Source organism: Cnephaeus nilssonii (genome assembly GCF_951640355.1).
Source record: "Cnephaeus nilssonii genome assembly, chromosome: 17".
NCBI lineage: Eukaryota > Metazoa > Chordata > Mammalia > Chiroptera > Vespertilionidae > Cnephaeus > Cnephaeus nilssonii.
The window spans coordinates 55,030,552-55,051,333 of NC_137088.1; the positions used below are offsets into that span (position 1 = coordinate 55,030,552).

The 20,782-nt window shown below is 42.0% G+C and overlaps 1 protein-coding gene and 1 pseudogene across 2 annotated transcripts; one reads left to right on the forward strand and one right to left on the reverse strand.

Annotated features, from left to right (window-relative positions):
• Positions 1–496: 496 nt before the first annotated feature.
• LOC307113639 (UPF0711 protein C18orf21 homolog) lies at positions 497–1,532 on the reverse strand (annotated as a pseudogene). Its single transcript has one exon. The product of its transcript is annotated as a UPF0711 protein C18orf21 homolog (transcript).
• An 824-nt stretch (positions 1,533–2,356) lies between these two features.
• On the forward strand, positions 2,357–2,890 carry LOC307113642 (ribosomal protein eL22-like; the record flags this gene model as incomplete). Its single annotated transcript, XM_079795480.1, has 2 exons — positions 2,357–2,536; positions 2,765–2,890. 2 exons carry the CDS (start codon positions 2,357–2,359, stop codon positions 2,888–2,890), a joined length of 306 nt encoding a protein of 101 aa, XP_079651606.1.
• Positions 2,891–20,782: the final 17,892 nt, after the last annotated feature.

Consider the following 20,782-nt stretch of genomic DNA (forward strand, 5'->3'; position numbering starts at 1 on the left):
TAGGCCTACTTTAATGCTGGGTAGTCTTTGTTGTAGGTCCTTGCTCTTCATCACTTTGAATATTTCATGCCAATCCCTTCTGGTCTGAAATGTTTCTGTTGAGAAATCCACTGACAGCTAATGGGAGCTCTCTTGTAGGTAACTGTCTTTCTCTTGCAGCTTTAAGATTCTCTCTTTGCCATTTTAATTATAATGTGCCTTGGTGTGGGCCTCTTTGGGTTCATTTTGATAGGGACTCTGTTTCTTGAACTTGTGTGAATATTTCTTTCATCAGATTAGGGAAGTTTTCAGCTATTATTTATTCAAACATGTTCTCAATACTTGCTCACTTTCTTCTCCTTTTGGTATCCCTCTAATGTGAATGTTGTTATACTTGATGTTGTCTCAGAGGTCCCTTAGACTTTCCTATTTAAAAAAAAATTATCTTTTCTTTTTTTTTTTTTTTTTTTATAGTTTAAAATATCTACATTCTTTATTTACAGGTTTTTAAAAAACAAACAAACAAACAAACAAACAAACAAAAACATGTTGAGCCCAGGCTGGTGGCTCAGTTGGTTGAGCATTGTCCTGTATACCAAAAGGTCAGTGCGATTCCTGGTCAGGGCATATACCCAGGTTGGGATGCTTATGGGAGACAACCAATCTATGTTTCTCTCTCTCTCCCTTCCTCTCTAAAATCAATAAACATATATTTTTTAAAAACTACCTACAAGGACCTTTCAGAATCACCCTGGGAGATTGGCAGGCTTTAGTTATTCATTCTAATGAGGTGTTTTCTCCATAAACAAAAGACTGCCAAGAAAAGTTTGCTTTTGGACCCTAGTTTTTAAAAAGCTGTTTTTCTGGTAAGTTTGGTTTCAGAAATTGCATTAAACATTTCTTATTTTCATAAGTCCATCCTTTACAAAGAAGATAAGAAATTTCTGAAGTCCACCTTTGAATTCTTTTTGGATTCACTCTGGCTAAGTAACATTTTTAGTTGGGAGAAGTGTTTCTTTGTTCTGTTTACATTTTTTGAGGAGCAAGTGGGTGTCAACTGTCCAGATGTAGGTGTTCTGAAAGTCAATGTTGGGCTCTTGCCTTTGGAACCAGACACCCTGTGATTTAGGTTTGCAGAGCCTAGAGACTTTCTCTCTGGGGTCTTCAGGCTGAGCTTCCTCAAAGGCGTGGCAGGATTACTCCTCAGTGCTGACAGAAAGCTTCTACTCTTACCATGATGTTTAACTGTTTTGTTGCATGTTTTACAGGTAATCAACAGTACACTTTTGGAGTCTTTGTACTTTTTCACAATTTTTGCTTCTTTAAAACTGAGTGTACAATTTCTTGCTTCAAGATTAAGAAGTTTCTGTATTCTTGGTGTCAGTTTGGGCTTGGGTTTGAGGCGTACTCGAGAATTATCCAGAATCAGCAACTGGAAACAGTATGGGCATGTTTCTTCAAAAGTGCTTTTAGCATAGGAGATAGCGGGCCTGGCCCGGGCAGCGAGCCTGCAGTTTCCGCGCCGCGGCCTCGAGGTAGTGCTTCTGCCTCATCGCCACCACCGTCCCTCCGCGACACAAGGAGACTCCGGCTATCTTTTCTTTTTGTTGCTCTGCTTAAGTACTTACTGTTATCTTGTCCTCTAAATTAATGATTTGATCCTCTGCTTCATCTAAGATGCTGTTGATTCCTTCTAGTGTATTCTTCATTTCAGATATTGCATTCTTCATTCTGACTGGTCCTTTTTTATGGTTTATTTATATATAAGTAATGGAATATATTAACTATGTTATACACACACACATACAATAGTTAAATGTCATTAATTTTCCTTGAGTTAAAGCTCCAGACATAAAAACTACTTAAACAACACTGAGTTTTAGCACTAAATATCTTTGGAAGCCAATAACATTTTTTTAGAAAGGAGGGAGTGGGTAAAGCTGAAAAAAATACAATATATTAACCTCTAATTATAGTCAAAAGAGGATATAATGACTAGAGCAGGCCTATTTATCTCCATCGCATTCCATCATCCAGCAATTTAAATCTGATTTCTGGTTTGCCACCTGCTTATCAAACACCAAACATCACCACAATATACCATTTCTTCCCTCAGCAGATGGTCAGATCTCACCCACTTTATCAGTCATAATGGCGTGAGCTCCAGATCCTCAAGTGGAGTATGGAGACCACCATGCAAAATGCTTCCTTGGAATACCTGGCATCATTTATACAAGTACCCCCCCTCAAGTCCTACTGCTTGGAAGGATATCAAGAACAGGATAATGTCCATGAACTTTTAAATCTCCATGTTGTAGTTATGTGAAAATAGAATAATACTATCAACCTAGCTCTGATCACACGGACTACATTCAAGATGGCTCCACAAGTCAAGAATCCTAAGAGGACAACTTGGAAGTTTGGTTTGGACCTTACTCATTCAGTAGAAGATGGCATTTTTAATTATGGAAATTTTGAACCCTTTCTATGGGAGAAGGTTAAAGTCAATGGAAAAATTGGAAATCTTTGGAATGCTGTTTACATTGAATACTTCAAGAATAAAATCAGCCCTAGCCAGTTTGGCACAGTGGATAGAGCATCGGCCTGTGGACTGAAGGGTCCAAAGTTCAAATCTGGTCAATGGCACATGCCTGGGTTGCAGGCTCGATCCACAATAGGGGGCATGTAGGAGGCAGCCAATCAATGATTCTTTCTCATCATTGATGTTTCTATCTCTCTTTCCCTCTCCCTTCCTCTCTGAAATCAATAAAAATATTTTTAAAAGAATAAAATCACAGTTGTTTCTGAGAAACAGTTCTCTAAAAGGTATTTTAAATATCTTACCAAGAAATACCTTAAGAACAGTCTTCATAATTGCCTTCATGTGGTTGCATCTGACAAGAAGACTTAGGAACTTCATTACTTCCAGATTTGTCAGGATGAAGATGGATCTGAGTCTGGGGACTAGATGAAGCCACTCTTTACAGGCTTTGGTTACTAATAAAAAAATGAAGTGTACAAGATAAAGAATCATCTAGAAATAGACTTTCAGTTTATCAGTGAATAAAAAACATAGCAATCTGTAAACAAAAAAATACTATCAACCTAGTGTACCTGCCATTTAAGGACCACCTGTGTGAAGCAAAAACATTACTTCTTGCCTTTCTCAGCCATTGGGAAAGGGAAGAGAAATACCCTTTATTTACCAATTAAACTTTCTTTTTAAATCAACTTGTTTATAAAAATATTTGATGGGTTAGCCTGAACAAGGCACTATTCTAACTGGTGTGTGTATGTTTGTGTGTTAGTAGTTAATAGATACACATTCATACAGATGCAAATGGAATCTGTGCAATAACTTTATAAGGTAAATACAACTGATAGTTAACTGATAAAACAAGTGTTCAGAGAGGTTAAGTAACCTGCTTTGGGTCATACAACTAATCTGAAAGAAACGAGCACTTGTTTCCAGGAAATTTTGATTCCAGAACCCAAAAACTGAACCATTATGCTATAAAATGACAAAGATGCACAAAATATGAAATAAAATCTTCTAGTTCTTTTTAATCTTCATTCCAGAACATGTGAGTCAAGTCTCTCAAACTTAACTGCTTATACTGCAAGGTCAAGGGTGTCAACATAAAGGAGGGAAGCAGATGACATAGAGAATGAAAATTGCCCCATCTGCTGGGGGCAGCCAACACTCAGCTGCAGCAAACTGTTACAAAGTGGGCGGGAGGGGACAGTATTACCCCAAACCTGACTTTTTATGTAAAATCCTGTGGTTTTTCAAACAATGCAATCATTTTTAAAAACACTTTTTAAACATAGTCTGGGCCAAACAAAACACATCTGTGGTTCTAAATTATCTGTGGACCACTACTTTGAGACCTCTGCCCTAAACCATACCTTAATCAAATTTTCCCTGGGGGAAAAAATGTCAAATCACTGGCAATAAGTAATTTGTAATATCCACATTTCATTGCAAATATCTGTTTGATATTTGTTCGATTCTGATTCTGAAAAAACTTGATTCCCTCATGCCCTCTGAGACACTGAACTAAACCTCTTCCCAATTCATGTCTTCTTCTTGCAAAGTTTCCCTTGGTCAGGAAGAAAATGACCTTGCTGATTCTATTTACTATTTAATGGAACTCAGTCTCAAAATCCCTGTCATAATCCATAATGAAACAGAGAGAGAAAACTTAATCAGCTGTAAATGTACTGTGTTAGCATTCACTGCAAAATGCTAATAATATTTCGAGAATGCCATTTCTCTTCCTGGCCTCTTGACCAAGTTGTTTAATGGCCTGAGACTTGGGAAATAATGAAAATAATTTCGGCTGAGACTTCCCAACCACACACCAACCCTGAACTGCCTGGCTTCGCAGCAGTGACAAGAGCACCAGCGTGGTGGCCACCATAGTTTAGTGGGAGCACTCACCAACCAGGTGAACACTAACTCACAAAAGGAGAATCGAGTATTTCAATTGTAAGTGAAAATACCCACCTTTTAGGCCTCCTAGCATCAGGTTTTCTTAGAAAGCTACAAAATTACAATTGTATGCCTAACAGTATGCAGAATGCTTGAATCCCTGGTGGGTAAAGCGCTTTCTGAAAGAAGCTCAAGTCCACAGCTCTTACTTAGCAGTGGGTCCCTCACCTGACGCTGATCACATACTCTAATCAAGCGAAGCACAGAAACCATTTTCCAAAATCTTTTCCTTCAAATTCCTCCTTTTCAAAGAAGGCATTTCACACAGCTCTGGGACTGTAAAGAAGAAAGGCGGATGGCCGGAGCTGTTAGTTTTGTAATGTTACATATGCACCCTTCCCCCCCCACGACCCGCCACCCATCCCTACATCTAGGGAAATTCCTGGCCAGGCCTATGCAGGGACACTGTCACGGCATCACCAACATATTCCTTCTGCTGTTTGTTTTGTTTCAGTTCTGGGAGAGTGGACGGCTGAGCAACCTGCGTGTCCAGTCCTCAGAATGGACTCCATTGTGGTGAGTGTTCACTGTGGAATCTTTCACAGAAACTGGCGTCTTGGTGGTTTGTCCTTCACTATCAGGAATTAATGGGAAAATCTTTCCCACTTGTATCCTGAAAAGCCAAGACGAAAGACCCTGGGAAATTTTATTGTAGGAGAAAAAAATACTCTAACATTTCAGTAATTCAGTGTGTGTATGCGTTTTTAATCATACTGTGCCGGGTCCTTACAATACAAAAATAAGACCCTGTACCTTCCTTTAGAAATCCTTGCCTTGGAAGAAAGACAGACACACGTCATTTTCTTACCCAATGATAGAGGCTACAAAAGACATTCACACCCAGTGGGGAGAGACTGATGCACAGGCTCCACGCAAGACCGAAACAAGAGAGAGGACCTGTGCCAGGACCCACCCTGGAGGGCTCCGCCCACCTGCCCTGGGCCCACCTCTATGCCCTCAGCCAAGACACCACACCTGGAAGTTTCCAAGTATTCATTTACTCTTCTCTCCCCAAAGGGGTGGGATTCACCAGAAAATCATGGCATCTGTGACTGTCATCGATTCCCATGTGCTGGAAGGACAAATTGAGAAGACAAATGTGAGGAATGGAGATTGTTTACTGGGCACCTCATTGGGAGATGCTGCAACAAAAATGTTACTCATGTCCTCCAAACTGGTCACACATAAGCTCCATGTTCCAATACTGCAATATTATGTCACTGATTTCACGTCTGCCTATTGCTGACCTACTTTTCCTCTGATCCCTGTCCCAGCTGGCCACAGGTAACCTTATCTTTGTTGACATCTGAGGTCAAGGCACACCAGCATCCAGTCACTTCCCTGTGGGGAAATAGGCTCTGACCATGCCACTAGATGCCCACCTTAGGAAGTTAGGGTAGTTGTTAAGGGCAGGTTGGCTAAGATGTAGTTGCAAACACTCACAGCAAATGTTCATCTTTTTATGTCACAGTGAAACCTACAAACTTCCTCTCAAAACAAATATTGTAAATGCATAAAATAAAACTCAAAAACATTGCAGAGGAAATCAATTATATTAAAACAGTCTAAACCCAAGCAATCTGTAAATGTCACTTATGGCATGTGCATGTGTGTATGTAGACATAGAGCTCTTACTGAAAACAGGCCATAGCAGCTTACGGATCACGGCAGTCCTTACAGGAATGTTTCTTTTTGCCCTAATAAACATGTTTATTAACACGTTCCTGAGGGTTTCCAAGCTAGCACATATTACAGGATATTCATGGAGAAGGATTCTAGCTCTACTCTTCAAGGAGGGCCTGAGCTACAAATATATTCTAATAGTGACATCCTCACTCTACCATCGTGCCCCCTCCAAGCCATCAGCAGCACAGACAGAGCAGAGTGAGGGACACTGTAGGAGCCATGGGGCAAAGGCCAGTCATTTAGTCATCTTGGGCTGGAACCATCTGAACAAACTGACATTTGAGCAATGCTGAAACCCACTAGCCATAGTCAGAACTCAAAGCTTGACCGAACCTTAGCAGAAGCTCATCTAGCTGGAGGTTCCCCAGCTCACATGAGAAAGAAGACATTTTCCTGGTAAGAATAAAGTTCACAGAGGACAAAATGGTGGTGGAATAGATGGATGTGCCCCGAGCCTTGTCCTGGAGCAGATAGAATGAGCAGCTGAAACAAATAACATCCACCCCGAATTGGTGAAGGAGACTCAGCTGGTGAGACAATTTGCAGCTGGGAAGGGCAGAGGACCCCTGGAGAAAACCCAGGGCACTGCCACCACGTGAGCAGCCTACCCCAAGCCGAGGAGCAGCAGCCCTGCAAGCAGCCCACCTCAGGCTGAAGAGCAGCAGCTGTGTGAGTGGCCTGCCCCACGCCCCTGTCTGAGGAGCAGCAACTGCGTGAGCAGCCTGCCCCCATCTGAGGAGCAGCAGCTGTGTGAGAATCCTGCCCCCGTCTGAGAAGCAGCAGCTGCACGAGCAGTCCACCCCCATCCAAGGAGTGGCAGCCGCCCGAGCATCCTGCCCCAGTCCGAGGAGCAACAGCCGCATGAGCAGCCCGCCCTCATCCAAGGAGCAGCAGCTGCATGCAGCCCACACCCTGCACCCATCCGAGGAGCAGCAGCTGCGTGAACAGTCCACCCCCATCCAAGGAGCAGGAGCCACCCGAGCATCCTGCCCCAGTCTGAGGAGCAGCAGCCGCACACAGCCCACACCCGTCCGACGAGCATCAGCCAGGTGAGCAGCCCACCCCCGTTCAAGGAGCAGCAGCCACATGTGCAGCTCACTCACGTCTGAGGAGCAGCAGCCACACAAGCAGTCAGTCCCCCATCCGAGGAGCAGCAGCTGCATGAGCAGCCCACCCCTGTATGAGCAGCAGCAGCCCTGTGACCAACCTGCCCCTGTCCAAGGAGCAGCAGCCTCATGAGTAGCCCGCCCCATCCGAGGAGCAGCAGCCACACACAGCCAGCCCCCATCCAAGGATCAGCAGCTATGTGAGCAGTACACCCCCATCCAAGGAGCAGCAGCCATGCAAGCAACCTTCCCCTGTCCAAGGAGCAGCAACCACACGCAGCCTGCCCCCGTCTGAGGAGCAGCAGCCTCATGAGCAGCCTACCCCATCCAAGGAACAGCAGCTGTGCAAGCAGCCTCCCCCCAGCAGGCAGAGGAACCACCACTGCTGCAAACAGGACCCACCAGAGGAGCTGCTGACAACTGAAGAGCAGCCTCTGCCATGACTGCCCCAGGAGCAACAGCAGCCCAAGGATCCACTGTCACCCAAGGAGCAGCCCCTGCACGACTCGACATCTAGATCCATCGGTGAGAACAAAATTGAGGAGACAAAGAAACCCCCAAAGGAAAGAAAAGGAGGAATCACCAGAAAAGCAGCTAAGTGAAACGGAGGCATGTAATATGTCAGGAAAAGAATTCAGAATAAGGGTCATATAGTTCATAAGCCAGGTGGATGAAAAAATCAACAACTTATGTAAGAATCAAGAAGAAATGAAGAATGATATAGCTGCAATAAAAAAAAAAAACACCATGGAAAGTTTCAACAGTAGACTAGGAGAAGCGGAGGACCGAATTAGCGAATTAGAAGACAGGAAACCAAAACACACCCAAACTGAACTGCAATTGGAGAACAAAATTGAAAGACAGGAGGAGAGCCTAAGGAAGCTATGGGACATGAAACGAAGCAACATACGAATAATAGGAGTGCTAGAACAACAGGAAGAGAAAGATGGGTTAGAAAAACTATATGAAAAATAATGTCAGAAAACTTGCCTGATGTGGGGAAAACAAATGTCATGCAAGCATAGAGAGTCCCAAACAAGATGAACCCAAAAAGACTCACACCAAGACACATCATAAATAATATGGCAAATGTTCAGGACAAGGAGAGAATCTTAAAGGCTGCAAGAGAGAGAAAGTTACATACAAGGGATCTCCCATTAGATTATCAAATGATTTCTCGACAGAAACACATCAGACCAGAAAAGAATGGAAGGAAATTGACAAAGTGATGAAAAGCAAGGGACTGAATCCAAGAATACTCTATCCAGCAAGGCTATCATGCAAAATTGAAGGGGAAATAAGAAGCTTCATAAACAAAAAAAGGCCAAGGAAGTTTATCACTACCAAGCCAGCAATGCAAGAAATGCTAAAAGGACTGGTGTAAAAAGAAATAAAAAGGTAAGAAGGAACACAGGCACAAAAAATAAAAATGGCTACAAACAAGTACCTATCAATAATAACCATAAAAGTAAATGGACTAAATGCTCCCATCAAAAGACATCGAGTGGCTGAATGGATAAAAAAAATATGACCCATATAGATGCTATCTACAAGAGACCCACCTCAGAGCAAAGGATTCACACAGACTGAAAGTGAAGGGATGGAAAAATATCCTTCAGGCAAATGGAAATGAAAAAAAGCTAAGGTAGCAATACTTATATCTGACAAAATAGAACTCAAAGTGAAGGCCATAACAAGAGATAAGGAAAGCCACTTCATAATACTAAAGGGATCAATACAACAAGAGGATATAACCCTGATAAACATATATGCACCCAATGCAGGAGCACCCAAATACATAAAAAAACTCCTGGAAGATATCAAGGGAGAGAACGACAACAATACAATCATAGTAGGGACTTTAATATACCACTGACATCACTGGATAAATCCTCCAGACAAAAAATCAGCAAAGAAACAGCAATCATAAATAACTCACTAGAGCAGATGGATTTAATTGACTTCTTCAGATCATTTCACCCCAAAGCCATGGAATATACATTCTTATCAAGTGCACATGGGACATTTTCAAAAATAGACCACATATTGGGTCACAAGCAAAGTCTCCTCAAATTCAAGAAGACTGAAATCATATCAAGCATCTTCTCACACCACAATGGCATAATATTAGAAATAAACTACAATAAAAACAATCCAAAATTTCAAGCACTTGGAAGCTGAATAGCATGCTATTAAACAATGATTGGTTTAGCAAAGAGATCAAAGAAGAAATTTAAAACATCCTGGAAACCAATGACAATAAAAACACAAAAATCCAAAATCTATGGGACACAATGAAAGCAGTCCTGAGAGGGAAATTTATAGCTCTACAGGCCTACCTCAAAAAACAAGAAAAAAATGGTAGTAAATCATCTAACTCTATAACTTAAAGAATTAGAAAGAGAGCAACAAGAAAAGCCCAGAGTGAGCAGAAGGAATGAGATAATAAAGATAGAGCAGAAACAAATGACATAGACACACACAAAAATAAATAAATAAATACAATAGATCAATGAAACCAAGAGCTGGTTCTTTGAAAGGATAAAAAAAGATTGATGAGCCTCTAGCCAGTCTCACCAAGAAGCAAGGAGAGAGGACTCAAGTAACCAAAATCAGAAATGAAAGAGGCAAAATAACAACAGATCCCACAGAAATACAAAGGATTGTTTAAAAATACTATGAACAACTCTTTTCCAACAAACTAGACAACTTGGAGGAAATGGACATATTCCTAGAAAAATACAACCTTCCAAAACTCAATCAGAAAGAATCTAAAAGTGTCAATAGGCCAATAACTATGGAAGAAATTGAAGCAGTCATCAAAAAGCTTCCAGCAAACAAAAGCCTGGGGCCAGATGGCTTCACAGGGGAGTTTCACCAAACATTCAAGGAAGAACTAAAACCTATCCTCCTCAGACTATTCCAAAAAATTCAAGAGGAAGGAACACTTCCAAGCTCATGCTATGAAGCCAGCATTACTCTAATACCAAAACCAGATAAAGACAACACAATGAAAGAGAACTACAGGTCAATATCCCTCATGAACATAGATGCCAATATCCTCAAAAAAAAATTCTAGCAAATCAGATCCAGCATTACATCAGAAAGATCATACACCATGACCAAGTAGGATTTATCCTGGGGATGCAAGGATGGTACAATATCCGCAAGTCAATAAACATGATACATCACATAAACAATTGAGAGATAAAAATCACATAGTCATATCAATTGATGTAGAAAAAGCATTTGACAAAATCCAACACCCTTTCTTGATAAAAACTCTCACCAAGGTGGGAATAGAAAGAGCATACCTCAACATAATAAAAGCCATATATGACAAACCCACAGCCAACATCATACTCAATGGGCAAAAACTAAAACCATTTCCCCTAAGAACAGGAACAAGACAGGGATGCCCACTCTTACCACTCCTGTTTGACACAGTACTGGAAGTACTAGCCATTGCAATCAGACAAGAAGAAGAAATAAAAGGCATCCAAATTGGAAAAGAAGAAGTAAAACTGTCCTTATTTGCAGATGACATGATACTGTACATAGAAAACCCTAAAGACTCCATCAAAAAATTATTAGACTTAATAAATGAATTTGGCAAGGTAGCAGGATACAAAATTAATGACAAGAAATCTATGGCATTTCTATACACCAATAGTGAACTTACAGAAAGAGAGACTAAAAAAGCAATCCCATTTACCATCACACCAAATAATTAGGATACCTAGGAATAAACTTAACTAAGGAGGTAAAAGACCTATACGCGGAAAACTACAGGACACTGAAAAAAGAGATAGAGGAAGACATAAACAGATGGAAGAACATACCATGTTCATGAATTGGTAGAATCAACATCATTAAAATGTCCATACTACCCAAAGCAATCTATAGAGTCAATGCACTCCCCATTAAAATACCAACGGCATATTTCACAGACCTAGAAAGAATGCTCCAAAAATGCATCTGGAATAAAAAAAGACCCCGAATAGCTGCAGCAGTCCTGAAAAAGAAGAACAAAGTAGGTGGGATCTCAATACCAGATATCAAGCTGCATTACAAAGCCACTGTTCTCAAAACAGCCTGGTACTGGCACAAGAACAGACATATAGATAGGAGAACCAAGATGGCGACAAAGTTAAACAAATGAACTGCGCTGCGCACAGCAATTTCAAAAATACAACTAGAGGATAGAGCGTCTGCCACCCAGAACCACAGGAGAGCTGGCTGAATGGTGGATTTACTACTAAGAGGGAAGAGGAAAGAGCAAACGCGGAGGGGCTGAGGTGCGGAGGCGCGTGGGTCGGGCTGGTGGCAGGGGAAGGGACGCGCAGCTTTTTTTCCAACCCTAAGGAAGATAAGCTCCCCATCACTCTGAAATCCAGTTTCTGGGGACGTGCGGGAGACCCAGAACCTACGCAGAGAAGCTGGACTCTCAGCCATCGTGTTGGAAAGTGAGAGCGACTCTCTTGCAGAAGTGCACCCAGCAATCAGTGTTTACTGCGCTGGAGCACGGGACGCGGGGACTTGGAAACGCGGAAAGGCAGAAAAGACAGAAAAGGCAGACTTGCAGCCATTGTGGTTTGCCACGCCCTAGCCTAGTGACGCCCTGAGACCCCGCCCCGCCCTGAGACCCGCCCTGCACATTCTACAAACCCGCCCACGCTCCAAACAGCAGCTTTTGCATATAAATAGCCTGCCCTGTGGCAGTTTAACCAAATAAACTGTAGTTCCAGTCAGACTGCTCCAAAACCACTCAAGCAGGAGGAGAAAACTGCAGTTTTTGCTGTAACTCCTGCTGAGTGGCCTCAGACAGTAGCTGACCTGCACCCCATTGGAGACCCAGAAACGAGGGCATCTAGTGGTCGGTGTGAGATGACAACAGATTTCAACCACTCGCATAAGGGACACATTCAAGAGGCAGACTCAGTGAGCGCCAAAGCCTTACTGGAACAAGTCCCAGCCCATAAACGTGTCTCCTGCACAGCAACTCTTCCTTTATAGATACAGCGGGTCCTCACAGCCAATTGGCCTGGAGGAAAAATCCTCCCAGTAACACCAACAACAATCAAGACTTAACTACACAAAGGAGGACCAAGATGGAGGCATAGGGCAGACGCCTGATTGTTGCCTACCACAATTTTGAAACTACAATGGGAAAACAGAGCAGACACCATCCAGAACCACCGGAGGGCTGGCTGAGCAGATGCTCTACAACTAGAATAAAAGAGAGGGGCACGCGGGATGATGCTGATGCCGGTGAGCCAAAGATCACACTTTAAGAACTACGGCTCTGGCGACACAATGGCGGCCTGGAATGTGCTCAGCGCAGTTCCCCCAGCGGTCTCCGGCTGAGGGGACGGCTCCACTCGCTGCCGAGCACGAACAGACGAGCCCCTGGGAGACATGGGGTGGGAGACCCCGCGCTTGCTGACCTCCGAGTCCTTCAAGAATCTCAGCGCCCCGGAAGCGGCCAGGTGCGCACGCCCAGCGACCAGCCGCCGCTGGAGACCCGAGCGCCGACGCAGCGACCCCGTACCAGTCCGCCACCGCGCACTGGGCGCACCGGAGCTTCGCCGAGCCCGCTGCCAAGCGAGTTCCACGGCAGCTGCCCTGGAGCTTTGAGAAAATGGCCAGAGGAATTGCTGAGAAGGAATTGACAGATGAGAGTTGGGATCGGGAAGACGAGGCCCTGCTGGGTCCTGGATCCAGGAGCGCTCGCCCAGCGACTGGTCGCCACTGCAGACCCAAGAGCCACCGCAACGACCTCGGACCAGCCCGCCGCCGCGCACCAGGCGCACCGGAGCTTCACCAAGCCCGCTGCCCAACGAATTCCGTGGCAGCTGCCCCAGAGCTTTGAGAAAATGGCCGAAGGAATTTCTGAGAGGGAATTGACCGACAGGAATTGGGATCAAGTAGACGAAACCACGCTGGGTCCTGGGTCCAGGTGAGGCCGCCCCCCTGGGTCCGGGAGAGGCCACACGCCCCTGGGTCCGGGTGAAGCTGGATCCCGGGTTCAGGTGAGGCCGTGCGCCCCTGGATCCGGGCAAGGCTGGGTCCCGGGTCCGGGTGAGACCACGCCCCTGGATCCGGGAGAGGCCACACGCCCCTGGGTGCAGATGAGGCTGGGTCCTGGGCCCGGGTGAGGCCACGCGCCCCTGTGTTTGGGTGAGGCTGGGTGCCCCTGGATCCGGGTGAGGCTGGGTCCCGGGTCCAGGTGAGGCCACGTGCCCCTGGGTCCGGGTGAGGCCACGCGCCCCTGAGTCCAGGTGAAGCCGTGCCCCTGGGTCCGGGCGAGACCAAACCAGAGGGAGTCGGACCTGCATTACCACCATTTGTCCACCATCCAGAGCTGAAAAGTCAGTGCCAACATGTACACATAAGGAACTGGTGGACATTGAAATTGGGTCTCAAAAGAACTGTTGGTCCAGAAAGAAACTCACTACAGACTGATTCATTTGCCTGTCAGCATAACTATTATTGCTCGTCTCACATTCGGTTCTTATAAGTATATTTCTAGTAACACATGATCTCACTCATCTAGGGGAAATGATGAACAACATAGACTGATGAACAAGAACAGACCCAGAAACAAGGAGGCATCGATCGGACTGTTGGGCCTCAGAGGGAGGGTAGGGGAAGGTGGGGATAGGGGGGAGAGATCAACCAAAGGACTTGTGTGCATGCATACGAGCCTAACCAATGGTTAAGAACAACAGGGGGGTGGGGGCATCCGTGGGGAGGGGTGTGGGATGGGAATGGGGGGATGAGGACAAATATGTGACACCTTAATCAATAAAGAATTTTTTTTAAAAATGGGAAAAAATAAATAAAAAATAAAAGTATATATATATAAAAAAAAGAACAGACATATAGATCATGGAATATAATAGAGAACCCAGAAATCGACCCAAATCACTATGCTCAATTAATATTTGACAAAGGAGGCAAGAACATATTATGGAGACAAGACAGTCTCTTCAATAAATGGTGTTGAGAAAATTGGACAGATACATGCCAAAAAAAATGAAACTAGACCACCAACTTACACCATACACAAAAATAAACTCAAAATGCATAAAGGACTTGAACATAAGACGGGAAACCATAAAAATACTAGGAAATCCAAAGGCAGCAAAATCTCAGACACATGCAATACTACTCCTAGGGCAGGGGTCGGCAAACTCATTAGTCAACAGAGCCAAATATCAACAGTACGATTGAAATTTCTTTTGAGAGCCAAATTTTTTAAACTTAAACTTCTTCTAATGCCACTTCTTCAAAATAGACTCGCCCAGAACGTGGTATTTTGTGGAAGAGCTACACTCAAGGGGCCAAAGAGCCGCATGTGGCTCACGAGCCGCAGTTTGCCGACCACGGTCCTAGGGCAATAGAAACTAAAGAGAAAATAAACAAATGGGACTACATCAAAATATAAAGCTTTTGCACAGCAAAAGAAACCATCAATAAAACAACAAGAAAGCCCACTGCATGGGAGAACATATTTGCCAATGTTATCACCAATAAGGGTTTAATCTCCAGCATTTACAGGGAACTCATACAACTTAACAAAAGGAAGATAAACAACCCAGTCAAAAAATGGGCAATGGATCTAAATAAATACTTTTCAAAAGAAGACATAATGAAGGTCAAGAGACATAGGAAAACATGCTCAAAGTCAATAATCATCTGAGAGATGTAAATAAAAACGACAATGAGGTACAATCTCACATCTGTCAGAATGGCTATCATAAACAAATCAGCAAACAACAAGTGCTGGCAAAGATGCAGAGAAAAAGGAACCCTCATGCACTGCTGGTGGGAATGCAGACTGGTGCAGCCACTGTGGAGAACAGTATGGAGTTTCCTCAAAAGACTAAAAATGGAACTCCCATTTGACCCAATGATCCCACTGCTAGGAATATATCTCAAGAAACTAGAAACACCAATCAGAAAGGATATATGCACCCCTATGTTCATAGTGGCACAATTCACCATAGTTATGATTTGGAAACAGCCTAAGTGCCCATCGGTAGATGAGTGGATTAAAAAACTGTGGTACATCTACACAATGGAATACTACGCTGCTGTAAAAAAGAACTCTTACCATTTGCAGCAGCATGGATGAAACTGGAGAGCATTATGCTAAGCCAGTGATGGCGAACCTATGACACGCGTGTCAGCACTGACATGCGTAGCCATTTCTGATGACATGCAGCCGCATGCTGAGGATGAAACATTTGCTGCTCCTGAGGATGAAACATTTGCGACTAGAGTCTTGGAGTTAGTTTTTTCCTTAGAGTGACACACTACCCGAGTTATGCTCAGTTTTTTTGCGAAGTTTGACACACCAAGCTCAAAAGGTTGCCCATCACTGTGCTAAGCGAAATAAGCCAGAGAAAGATAAATATCACATGATCTCACTCATTTATGGAATATAATGAGTAACATAAGCTGATGAACAAAAACAGAGACAGAGAAGCATCGATCAGGCCATTAAACTTCACAGGGAAGGTAGGGTGGGGATAAGGGGGAGAGATCAACCAAAGGACTTGTATACATGCATATAAGCCTAACCAATGGACACAAACAACAGGGGGATGAGGGCATGAGTGGGGCATGGGAGGCAATGGGAGGATAAGGACACATATGTAATACCTTAATCAATAAAGAAAAAAATACGTAAAAAAATAAAAAAAAGAATAAAGTTCACAGTATATTTTCAATCAGATAGTGGTTGCACCATTGTACTCTTTGATTACAAAAATGCATAAATGACACAGCATTAATAGAAATCAAAGCCCTTTCAAGTTCATTTATATTTTCTCCATCAAAATGCCATCAACAACACATGCTTGAAAAATGAGACAAATACAGATGAGGGACAATCTAGTCAATTGCTGGTACCAAGGTGGCTATGAGGAACTGTAAGAATCTCCCCACCCCTCAAGGGCAGATCTATACATTGTGAACTTAAACACTCACCTAAACCGCTATGCTTTACTCCTGTACAAACTGAGGCCAAGACATTAAACAGCTTATCACAGTAATCTGTCATGCTCTGCAGAACTAGTGATTGTCTAGGTCTGAAGAAGAGCTGGTCTCCTGGCTTCCAGACTGACATTCTTCTCATTGTTTAGAGATGCACAAATGTGATCTGTTTAAAATAGTGTTATCTGAAAAGCTGCATTGTTTAAATTAGCGAATACCTTTATTTTAACTCACTAACTCACACTAATTAGTGTGGAACTATCAGCCTGGCTTATTAAAATACCTAAGTTATTTAAAAGTAAATCTATGATTTTGTTATTTTCAAGTTCCCTCAGCAACTTCACCTAAATAACAAATGGAGAATTTATAACAGGCAATGTTTTTTACCTACTAAAAATACATTAGTACATAATATATAAGAATTAACTCAAAATGAATCACAGACTTAAATGTAAAGCCAAAAACTAAACATTTAATAGAAAATAACCTCTGTGACCTTGGGTTAGGGGCAAAGAGTTCTAAGACATTTAAAGCAGGGGTAGCAATACTTCTATCTGGCAAAATACTGTAGACTTCAAAGCAAAGGCCATAAAAAGACACAAAGATGGCCAGTAGATAATACTAAAGGGATAGATAAAATAAAAGGATATAACCCTGGTAAACATATATGCAGCCAATATAGGAGTACCTAAATAAATAAATAAAAACTCTTGGAGAACTTAAAGGGAGAGATTGACAGCAATACCGTCATAGGAAAATTTATCACCCCACTGACATCACTGGATAGATCTTCCAGACAAAAAATAAACAAGGAAATAGAGACCTTAAACAACACACTAGAACAGTTGGATTTAATTGGCATTTACAGTACATTTCACCCCAAAGCTGCAGAATATACATTCTTCATAAGTGCACACGGGACCTTCTCAAAAATAGACCACATGTTAGGACACAAAATAAGATTCTACAAGTTCAAGAGGGTTGAACATGGAGCATATCAAGCATCTTTTTGGATCACAATGGCATGAAACTAGGTATTGATTACAATAAAACTACACAAAACCATTCAAACACATGGAGGCTAAATAGCATGTTATTAAACAATGAATGGGTTACTAATGAAATCAAGAAAGAAAGCAAAAGCTTCCTGGAAATGAATGAAAGTGAACACACACAACCCAAAATCTATGTGACACAGCAAAATCAATCCCGAGAGGGAAGTTCATAGCATTACAGGCCTACCTCAAGAAATAAAAAAAAAAAGCTCTAATAAACTATTATTATACCTAGAAGAATTAGAAAAGGAACAAGAAAAACCCAAAGTAAGTAGGAGGAAGGAAATAATAATAAAGATCGGAGTGGAGCCCAGCAGGCGTGACTCAGTGGTTGAGCATCAACCTGTGAAACAGGAGGTCTCAGTTCAATTCCCAGTCAGGACTCAATCCCCAGGGTGAGGCGTGCAGTAGGCAGCCAATCAATTACTCTCTCTCATCGTTGATGTTTCTACCTTTCTCTCCCTCTCCCTTCCTCTCTGAAATCAATAAAAGTACATTTTTTTAAAAGATCAAAGTGGAAATAAATGACATAGAGACTATTCAAAAAACAATTAAAAAAATGAATGAATCCAAGAGCTGGTTCTTTGAAAAGATAAACAAGATTGGTGAACATTCAGCTATACTCATCAAGAAACAAAAGAGAGGAACCAAATAAATAAAATCAGAAACAAATGAGGTGAAGTAATAACTAACACCAGATATATACAAAGGATTGTAAGAAAATACTATGAACAGCAAGCTGGACAATGTAGATGAAATGGACAAACTCCTTGAAAAATACCATCTCCCAAAACTGAATCAGGAAGAATCAGAAAACGTGAATAGGCCAATAACAACTGATGAAATTGAAGCAGTATAAAACAAACAAACAAACAAAAAAAAACCCTGACCAGATGGCTTCACAGAGGTCTTTTACCAAACATTCAAAGAACTAACACCTATCCTCCTCATATTATTCCAAGGAACACTTCCAACCTCTTTTCATGAGCATTACCCTAAGCCCAAAACCAGATAAAGACACTACAAAGGAAGATAATTACAGATATCACTTATGAACATAGATGCTAAAATCATCAACAAAATATCCAGCAATATATTAAAAAGATCATACACCATGAACAAGTGGGATTTATACCAAGGATGCAAGGCTGGTATAATATTCACAAATCAATAAATATGATACATCACATAAACAAATTGAAAGCCAAAAATAACATGATCATATCAATAGATGCAGAAAAAGCATTCATTTTTTTAAATATATTTTTATTTATTTCAGAGAGGAAGGGGGAGTGAGAGTGAGATAGAAACATCGATGATGAAAAAGAATCATTGATCGGCTGCCTCCTGCACCCCCCGTACTAGGGATCAAGCCTGTAACCTAGGCATGTGCCCTGACCGAGAATCGAACTGTGACCTCCTGGTTCATAGGTCAATGCTCAACCACTGAGCTATGCCAGCCAGGCACAACACCCATTTTTTATAAAAACTCTCAGCAAGTGGGGACTAGAGGGCTCATATCTCAACATAATAAAGGCCCTATATGATAAACCTACGGCCAACATCATACTCAATGGGCAAAAACTAAAAGCATTCCCCCTAAGAACAGGAACAAGACAGGGATGTCCACTTTCACCATTCTTATTGAACATAGTACTGGAAGTCTTAGTCACAGCAATCAGACAAGAAAAAAAACACATAAAAGGCATCCAAATTGGAAAGGAGGAAGTAAACTTTTCCTTATTTGCAGATGACATTATATTGTACAAAGAAAACCCTAAGGACTCTACCAAAACACTACTAGAGATAATGAATTTGGCAATGTATCAGGATACAAAATTACACCCAGAAATTGATGGTATTTTTATACACCAATGATGATAATGATATCTCAGAAAAAGAAACTAAAAACAATCCCAGTTACCATTGCAACGAAAAAAATTAAGATACTTAGAAATAAATTTAACCAAGGAGGTAAAATACCTATACCCAGAAAACTACAGGATGTTGAAAAAAAGATATAAACAAGTGGAAGAATATACCATGTTCTTGGATTAGTAGAATTACCATCATTAAAATGTCCATGCTACCCAAAGCAATCTATAAATTCAATGCAATCCTGATTAAAATACCAATGTCATATTTCACAAATATAGAACAAATACTCAAAAAAGTTATATAGAACCATTAAAGACCCCGAAGAGCCACAGCAAACTTGAGAAAGAAAAACAAAGTTGGAGGGTTCACAATACTGGATATCAAGTTATACTACAACTAGAGACCCGGTGCATGAAATTCGTGCACGGAGGGGTGGGGGTGTCCCTCAGCCCAGCCTTCTAGGAATATATCCTAAGAACCCTGAAATAGCAATCAGAAAGAATATACCCACCCCTGTGTTCACAGAAACACAATTCACAATAGCTAAGATCTGGAAACAGCCCAAGTGCCCATCAGTAGATGAGTGGATAAAAAAGCTGTGGTACATTTACACAATGAAATACTATGCAGCTGTAGAAAAGAGGGATCTCTTACCCTTTGAGATAGCATAGACTCAGCATAGAGGGACCTGGAGAGTACAATGCTAAGTGAAATAAGCTAGACAGAGAAAAACAAGTATCACCTGATCTCACTTATTTTGGGAATCTAATGAACAAAACAAGCTAAGAAAATTGAAGCATGCAACAGACAGATGTATTTCAGAGGGAAGGTGGGGGCAGGAAGAGATTAACCAAAGAAGTCATATGCATATAAGCATAACCCATGCACACAGACAATACTGTGGTGAGGGCCTGGAGAGGGGGTGGGAGTGGGAGTGGGGGAGTCAATGGGGGGAAAGGGAGCATTTGTAATACTTTTAATAATAAAGATAAAATGTTTAATTAGTTAATTAATTAAAATCAATGTATTAAGTCCCAAACATAACACCAAACACTTCATATAAACTATTTCATTTTAACCTCACAAAAACACTTTCAGATGTTTTTACACCAATAGGGGATGTTGTTACACCAGTTTCCAGGATAAACAGACTGGGGTGGCGCCCAGAGAGCTTAAATAATTTTGTTATTCACTAGCTCACACAGATAGGACTTCACAGACAAAGGCACAAGCATTTTAATTTCATGTTAAATAAATGCTTCTAAGGCACTTGACAGTTTTTTAAGATAACTTAAACAGGTCCCAGGCAAACATGTTTACACTGTTTATTTGCAAAGCAAGTCTCTTTTCACAGACAGCACATGGGTAAATGTCAGCCCTATCATCACAGGATCATCACAAATTCTAAAATTAATAGGGTTCTAATTGTGGTTTCAGCCACTTAGGAAACAGTCCAGTTCCACCATGCAGGACGCGCAGTCAAACGCCAGGCTCGCGGGACACAGGTTCAAGAGGCATAGACTGATCTTTTCTTCAGGAAAAGACTCACACACACACACACACACACACACACACACACA